The 9072-nt window shown below is 44.9% G+C and overlaps 1 protein-coding gene across 1 annotated transcript; it reads left to right on the forward strand.

The window, feature by feature from the left end:
* Positions 1 to 451: 451 nt before the first annotated feature.
* Positions 452 to 8831, forward strand: T265_05161 (hypothetical protein; the record flags this gene model as incomplete). Its single annotated transcript, XM_009170093.1, has 6 exons — positions 452 to 927; positions 1066 to 1288; positions 2133 to 2192; positions 2635 to 2810; positions 2906 to 3060; positions 8402 to 8831. The coding sequence occupies 6 exons, from the start codon at positions 452 to 454 to the stop codon at positions 8473 to 8475; spliced, it is 1164 nt and encodes a 387-aa protein (XP_009168357.1).
* Between the last annotated feature and the right edge of the window lie 241 nt (positions 8832 to 9072).

Consider the following 9072-nt stretch of genomic DNA (forward strand, 5'->3'; position numbering starts at 1 on the left):
TTATTGAATTGATTTGGTCCTTGCACTGTTGTGACAAACCCCGATTTCAAGTATTTGACAGTCTGTCGACTTTCACATTCTCACAGGATTGTGCCAAGGATGTTTCCTGTCCCTGGTCCTACTGCTCTACCGTGGACGCCCATCCATCTTTTGTGCCACCAGTTGAATAACCAGCTGCTTGTTTATAAAACTATTCATCTATGCCTTACCACGATAGTTGACGATATATCTGTTTAGTAATGGAAGGTCTTCATTAAAATGGTGGCGGATTGTCTCAGACTTTCTAGCAAATAATGCTCAGTTTCCTCGGATGACTGCAAATTGTCGACGAACTTTCACCCTCGATTTGTAGACTGAGTCTTTGTTAGATATAGTTCCCAGTTGGATATCAATAGAAAACCTTGTGTGTTTGCGTTTTTTATCTCACCTATCTTCCAAAAACTTTTTAGCCATGGCGTTGGCAGAGAAACGAAGACATCCTCACTATTGGCATATGGCTGACGGTGGTAGTCCGCACTTGGACAACGCGAAACCACACTGCATTTCGACCCCTCGTGTGACAAAGTCATCACAAGCACCAATCGATGGTTGTGAACCATCGACCACTCCTGCAGGGGACAGATCATCTGGAAGTTTGAGACAGACAACTCTCTGTTTCTCTTTCATACAGTCGAAGGATGACGACGAAGTTACTGTTCCAATGAGGGACGAAGACACTCAGGATAACGTTGAGAAATCCGAGGAGAAACCCTTTCAGAAGTCAAAGAAAAAAACTACAACTCATGGTGCGGTCATTCCAAGAGACATTTCGGAACAAGACGTGAGCACCATTTCATCACCAGATATTAGACTTCGGCGTGATACGAAGCAAACACTTTTGCCTACCAAGTTAACCTCTTCCCGACAGAACGGGGCTGCGGAAATTCGGTAAGTTCCTTCATACAGGTCCTCATTGATATCTGTTAGGCCGTGTGGAGTCAGCTTTTTTATTTGAACTATTTTACCTCGTCTTATTTCCCCCGTCGTTGGTTCATATCCCGTGCATTTGATTTCCAACTGCCATAGTGTTCAGAAATCTAGTCGCGTTCGCAGTGTCGATGCCCGCCCTTGTCCTAATTCAACACGTCAACTGCCCCGTACAAAGGCTGCTTCTGTTAGTCCCAAAAAGAATCTTCCTGTGGAAAAAATAGCTGATACACAACGACGCACCAGCGCTGAGAAGCGTCAAACAAAACTGACCGCGTATGGTATTCGGCGAACTGCTCGGCAGTATGAGAAAGATAAGGAAGTGAGCAATCCTTGTTCTTTATGTGTGTTCGTTTTTTTCACCGTGATATTCACTTTTGGCCTGCATGTCCTAAGCTATCTTGTCTCCCACTGCAGTACAACTCCATTTGGTCTCATCATTTAACGTCATTGTATGTCTCTTATTTTGACGTGCTACAGGGCCTCAGTTTTCGTCCATTCACTCGCCAATCCGACTTGGGATAGTTCAGGTGTTAACAAACGGACAAATTTGTGCTTTGAACTCAACTATGATGACTAAGATTGCTCGTGCAGCCAAAGTTATGTTCTGGTGTTGACCGGCTTCTGAAACTTACTGTGTGACTTGTGCAATACTTTCCTTTCTGGGATAAGTACCTGTAGCTTGTTTGCTGAGGATGCTTTGAGGTTTTTCACCAGGAGTTTCTCTTTCGGGAAAGTCAGTCGGCGCTGAGAAGCACTGTGCAGCTGTCTCATCATCCATAGCAGATGAGCTATTACTTGTAATAACCATGCGGTATTCTTCCAAGGTTACTTAAAAAGAAAAAGCGTTCAGCTGTAGCACTCTTCTGGTGCCTAGCTGCCATGCCATCTGAAGGAAGTACGAGGGCTGAGATACTGCCAGGTTGCCCAAGCTTAGACAGGGGAAGTCGAGTGGCGGAGGTCGGATTCGTACCACGGACCTTCCGGTCAGTAAATTTGCGCTCAAACCACTTGGGCCATCTTGCCCCCAAGGTTACTGTGTAAAAATCACCTCATTCCAAGCCTTTCGAAATAACATATTGCACGGAAAGCACTGGGACTAGGTGCTGGTGTCAATAATGTACCCCGTTCTATTCATTCAACTGTTTACTTTTTTGCTACTTCAGCGTGAACGCGAGATTAACGTTTTGACTTCGATACGAGATGAGGTCGAAAGTGGGATGAAAGTGAGTGAAAATCTCTATGACGTTGGTTGCTGTGTGTGATACCTAAATGATACGGTTTCTTGTGCGAAGATTCATACATCTTATTTTTGTCCTTCTCGTGAGAAGCGAATGTTTGCTCTGTGTTCTGCTTGTCCGCCTGGTAGCAGAACCATGTGTGAAGTTCCAGTCCCCCGTCGTCATGCGGTAGCGCGACTGACAAATCCATATACTATGAGGATAACAGTGGACAGCATAAACCCGACCATTTGTCGTTCTAAACATTAAATTCTTGGATGCTAGCTAGAAAGACGTGTAGATAGAATCGAACTGTGGAAATTGGTTTCTGAAATACACATCGGGTACCGTTGTCGCTTCCCTTCATAGCATTTTTTCATCAAGTGTTGAGCTCTAGTGCTTCACTGTCTTGGAGTCATTCAACCACATCAGTCATCTCCCTCTGTAGATCATCATCACCGAGGAGAAAGGACGCGGCATTGTCGCCACTCGCGTCTTCCAAGAAGGTGAGTTCGTAGTGGAGTACGCGGGAGATTTGATTCCTGAAAAAATCGCCAAGAAACGAGAAATGGAGTACAAACGCGATCCGTCGATTGGCTCTTACATGTTTTACTTTGTTCACAAGTGAGTAATGTGATTACTTCTTTTTTCAATCTATATTATCCCATCATTTGTGTGCTTCACATACAATGGCATTCCACTTCTTGTTGGACCTGCAGCGGTCAAAGATATTGCGTTGATGCAACTCAAGAGACTCCTCGTCTTGGCCGTCTGATCAATCACAGCAGACTACATCCAAACTGTCATGTCAAGGTCATCCCACTTGATGGTATTCCACGACTGGTCCTGTTCGCAAAACAGATGATCCTTCCTGGTAAGTATTTTTGGTTTTTGTTTGGGTCCTTTCTGAGGTCGTTTCTATGCAAAGTGCACGGGGAGTTCATTTGTTAGTACTGTTGTCCCCGTAATATTGGCACTAGAACGTTTTTTATATCCGTAATGTTCACCCGGGATTCTCATTCTCCCTGGTTACTTTCGCCGCTTCTAAGTTTCATCCCACTGAAGCTACACATGGCGAAGTTAACAGGGTTTCACTTGTAAACGAAGTAGTTTTTTCTAGAACAACGGTGATAGTTGTTGTTTTTTCATGAATCAAGGTGTATCCAGTGAATGAATGTATAGGGTACCATCTCGTCAACGTTTATCTTCAACCATTTTACATTCTCCCTAGGTACAACTATGGGGATTCCCCATCGTGAAGATGAGGCAATATTGGAAGAGATGGGAACACTCTCTACGTATCATCTGACAGGACTGACCAGAAGGTTCGGGTGATAGCCTCACAGGAGTCATATCTCAGAGGTATCATCAGTTCAGTCACGAGGCATAGCATAATGGCACTAGAGGTCACAAGGGCCTGGACATGAATAGGCAAAGTTGTCCTTACAATGTCAAACAGCGGATTGCGCCTCATTACGTCACCTCCTCGGACAGCGTGATCGAGAAATGTATGAACTCCTCGGCGTTTCCTTCCCTCTCGACTCCACTGTCTCATTCACGAAGACGGGGATGGACATATCCTTCATCAAGCCATAGAACTACTCAATTGACAGAATCAAAATCCTTTACATGTCTGCGTTTAAACTGGAGTATAGTTGTGTTAATGAAGTGTGTAAAGCATGCATTCATCAGGAAGGTCAATCACCATTCCAGATGAAGTAATATCCGTGGGAGAGATACCCAACGAGGTTGTTATCACTCCATTTGTTGTTAACCAATGTCCTAAGACAGGATCACCCTGTTGGCCCATAATCGAGACAGGGAGGGAGTGCGTCAATCTAACTACACGGGGGGCATCGCCTGCGGACTGTGGAGATACCCACACTCTGTTATCATTCCCAAATGGCAACTTCATGAGTGTCTCCATCGCAACAAGATGGATTATCGTGGATGATTATGTACCTGAGATAATGGTGATCTTGAAAGGGAAATCACAAACCCAACGGATAATCTTACAAAGAAACACATCGACGATAAAACTAAAGAGGCCCTTTTGGTATAGATCGCAACCTAGGACCTATCGGGTCATCTGTCCAATGGTCCCACAATGAAGCAAGAAGCGGATTAATTGTTGGGTCGTTGGATCTTGTGGGGGGTCCTTCTCCTTTCCATCTTCCCTCCTTTTCCATCAACGTAACCCTCGGATGCATTCGAAAGAGGCCCAAAAAACAGGAGTGAACTAGTTGGTGTGCATGTGTTAGACAAATTATGCTAGTGGTTGAAGGTAAACATTGATGAGGTAGTAACCAAACTCTGTGAGAGTGGTTGAAGATAAACTTTGACGAGATAGCAATCAAACTCTCGTAAAGTGGCTGAAGATGAACGTCGAAGGGATAACAACCAGACTCTGGTAAGATGGTTGAAGATAAACGTTGACGAGATGGTACCCTACAAATTAACCGTGTGAGTAAACCTTTAGGGTTTGAAGCTCAGACATGGTCTCAAGGATTACGCTGGTCGAGTGTGATGAGCTAAAGTTTTGTTAATTGCAGTGTGCGTTCTCAGTTTGAAGGACTTTCGAACGCTGAGGAGTCAAACAGGTATTGGTCTGTTTGTCACCAGTAGTATTTAGGAATCCCGTTGTTCTTAATGACAGACTCGTTCGTCAGTGGCAACGGGATTGGGAGAGGATAGTCCCATAATGAGGTGATTGTGATTCAGAGGTGGGGGAACGCTCATCCTTCTCGGTGACAGCCACGCTAATAGCGAACGTCGGTGATTGGTGACACTTCAGTTATACACTTCACGGTTGTACGTGTCAAAAGATTCTGAGAATGTGCTCAGAAAGCTTTACACCCAAATGAAAGCCTTGACTCACCAACCAAACGGAGAGGCAACGGTATTTCACATACTACTGCCATGGTAGTCTTTAGATACAAGTCGCCACATGTATTTCGGATCCCAACCTGGAGGACTAGTAGGTGTTCAGTTCTTGTCTCAACCGTAAGTCCTTGTTTAGTAGGTTGTATACGTTGGGCTTTCCTGTGGGGACGAGGTGCGCTCGACCTCGCGAATGTCATTCAGTGGAGCAATGCTGGGTCTTATTTATATCGACGCACCTCTAAGCGTGCATCACCTCTCCACTTGTTTGTGTGCATTGCTCCGTTCAGTAGTTTTGGAACCGTTCCCCGTAAGTGCGTTACGAGGTTGATCCATGTGAAAAGCTCAATTTTTCTGGAGGTGAGTATTATGGGTACGGGTTCCTCACTAACATGTGAACATGAAACTTTACTTTATTAAGTAGGCGCTTTGGAGGAACGCATCTGACCGACCACGTCAACTAAATACCGACGTTTAGTAACCAGAATATTCATCCGGAGAAAGAACTCAAACGGTTATCTCCTATTGCCATACCAATAAGGTCCGACAAAAAATCTGGGTTTGTCCATCGTTTGCAGCTAAAACTGACGTTAACGGGCTCATCTGAAATTCAATTGAATCACTCATTTGTAATATGCTTAAGTGGAATGTGCAGCATGAAGAACGCCTCAAGTTTTGGTTTGGTTGTTTTTCCAGATATCCTTCGCCATCAGTCACTCGTATGAACGAGATCCAGTCAGGTCTACTGTCGATACCAGTTTAAATTGTACCTTTGAATTTCTTTAAAACTGTTGAATTGAACCAGATAATAGAATGAGAGTTGCAGTTGACGGGAAGTAGGTGGAGATTCCGTGGTTTACTATCTGCGTATAATCATCCCAACGACGATAACAGGGCGACGAACACCCTCACCTTAGTCATCATCGGTAGAAATGCACCAGTAATGAATACTGGCGTTTGACCGTCACACAACCATTGGGAAAGAAAGCTTTAGCAGAGGTTGAAAAGAAAAGGTAAAGGAAGATGCATAGTGTGAAGAAGTTCTATGTCCTCAGGGCGAACGTCAATAGAAAAGGCGCCTACACTATGGACGGCAGTAAACCGTGCATATCCGTGCATCATATCAAATTAAGACAGTCTGTGAGCGTGACCCAGCCTCTTTTGCGACCTAAGCCCAGCGCACAACCGTAGTTGAACTTTGACCGGACAATCTGGCAAGGAAATAGCAGCGTGCATGACATAGCTTGCGGAGTTTTAACCACCTGCGACGTTTATCTCTTCATAACGAATAAGTTTGCAGTGTTTTTTATTCCTACTCAGTAGATGGAGGACACCTTCCTGATACGCGCAGAGAACATTTGGAAGATTTCGGTCTGGTGGGAACATCGGATTAGTAATACTGAGGTACGCCAGATGGTTTTCGGAAGAAATTCTCCCGATGTAGCTGAATCACTCACGCTTCATAGGTTGCGCTGGTTGGGACATGTACTGCGCATGTCAGAAGACTGTCCGCCTCACAGAGCTCTTTTCTCCCAGCCCTGTGCTGAGTGGAAGGAACCGAGAGGTGGACGGTGTATGACCTGGCAATGAAGTACGAAAACACTGACCAGTAAACTTAGTCGAGTGAGCAATTACCGCCTCCCCGGATGGCGACCCCGGGACTCAAATCACCATTAGCGGAAATGGCCCGATCCCGCAGTCAGTGGCGCTCGTGCATCAAAGCTATTGCCTTCAGTGCGTAGCTACCCGATTTCCGAACGAACTGAACTTGCTTTCACCTCCAAATCTTGGTTGTATGTTCCACTTTACCGTTTTACGGTACTCGAAACTGTAGCAGCTAGAACCAATGTGCCTATGGCACATGGCTCCATGGCTGGTAAATTGAATTGGTTGAATTGACTAACTTGTCCATTAGCTCTTGTCATATTGTGTCTTTGTTACCCGGTCTTCCCGCTCGTCACATACTTACGTGAACTTAGACCGCATGCACAATGAGCCAACAGCCTAGGGATGTGAAGAAATCGTTCTCAGTCCGTGATATCCTGCACGGTTATAACGAGACCTTTTTTTCCAACCCTTAGGCGAAGAACTCTTGTACGATTATGGTGACCGTGACAAGGAGACTTTGGAAGCTCATCCATGGCTGAAGACCTGACACCTTACCCTATCAGCCCATCCAGATTCCCCTCCCCCTATAGTTTTCTATGCAATTATCTCACCCTTCTGTCGATCCACTGCATTTACTGACCACATATGTGTATTGTCTGTTAATCTTTAGGATTATTGTCCGTTTTTCGTTATTCGGATGTCTATTTGGTGCTTTCGTGTCTTCGTAATGGCTTCTGTCACATCTATTCGCAACAAGATCTGTATCCTCCGGTAGGTTTCCGGAGAAAGTGATTCATCGCTCTGGGATTGCACATTTGCCAACTGGTAGTTTTTCATCGTGAATCTGTGGTGCCGTTTGAAGGTTCAAGAACTATAATTGTACTTAGGTGAAGCCAAATGTTACTGGCGGAAGTTACCGTAAATTTTCTGTTGATGCACTTTTTAGTTTCCTTCACGAATCTGCTAATCCAGCACTTCATCGCTCAGATACTCGTATCCCGTACGCGCCCGAGATACTCGATCTCGATCAGGAGACAGTCGGATACAGATTCACTGTGACTGAAACTCATAACGTATGCAAGCATCGCGTAGCCCCCTCACAAACAGTATCATGCGAGATTGCTCGTTTTGTTGCTTTCCGGATTTTGTCGCGTATCGCTTCTTCAAAATGTTTTTTTTTCACTATCCGGTCGAATATCTGGAAAGTTCTACTGCTGCATAACAGCCTTTCATTGAGCAACCTTGTGACGAATCTGCTCAGTCAGCCCGGTTCCACCCATCCCGAATCCTGAAGGACTGTGATATGGTCGTCACCACTTATCTGATTGTGATCAAAGCTATTACTCAGATATCACTCAATGGGTGCTTCATGTTACTCACCAAGTGCTTGTTGTGGGATCACAGTCACCGTCGGTTTTTAGCTGTGATCCTCCAACAGCATTCATTCCACTTTACCGTTTTACGGTACTCGAAACTGTAGCAGCTAGAACCAATGTGCCTATGGCACATGGCTCCATGGCTGGTAAATTGAATTGGTTGAATTGACTAACTTGTCCATTAGCTCTTGTCATATTGTGTCTTTGTTACCCGGTCTTCCCGCTCGTCACATACTTACGTGAACTTAGACCGCATGCACAATGAGCCAACAGCCTAGGGATGTGAAGAAATCGTTCTCAGTCCGTGATATCCTGCACGGTTATAACGAGACCTTTTTTTCCAACCCTTAGGCGAAGAACTCTTGTACGATTATGGTGACCGTGACAAGGAGACTTTGGAAGCTCATCCATGGCTGAAGACCTGACACCTTACCCTATCAGCCCATCCAGATTCCCCTCCCCCTATAGTTTTCTATGCAATTATCTCACCCTTCTGTCGATCCACTGCATTTACTGACCACATATGTGTATTGTCTGTTAATCTTTAGGATTATTGTCCGTTTTTCGTTATTCGGATGTCTATTTGGTGCTTTCGTGTCTTCGTAATGGCTTCTGTCACATCTATTCGCAACAAGATCTGTATCCTCCGGTAGGTTTCCGGAGAAAGTGATTCATCGCTCTGGGATTGCACATTTGCCAACTGGTAGTTTTTCATCGTGAATCTGTGGTGCCGTTTGAAGGTTCAAGAACTATAATTGTACTTAGGTGAAGCCAAATGTTACTGGCGGAAGTTACCGTAAATTTTCTGTTGATGCACTTTTTAGTTTCCTTCACGAATCTGCTAATCCAGCACTTCATCGCTCAGATACTCGTATCCCGTACGCGCCCGAGATACTCGATCTCGATCAGGAGACAGTCGGATACAGATTCACTGTGACTGAAACTCATAACGTATGCAAGCATCGCGTAGCCCCCTCACAAACAGTATCATGCGAGATTGCTCGTTTTGTTGCTTTCCGGAT

This window comes from Opisthorchis viverrini, assembly GCF_000715545.1.
Source record: "Opisthorchis viverrini unplaced genomic scaffold opera_v5_93, whole genome shotgun sequence".
NCBI classification, from domain to species: domain Eukaryota; kingdom Metazoa; phylum Platyhelminthes; class Trematoda; order Opisthorchiida; family Opisthorchiidae; genus Opisthorchis; species Opisthorchis viverrini.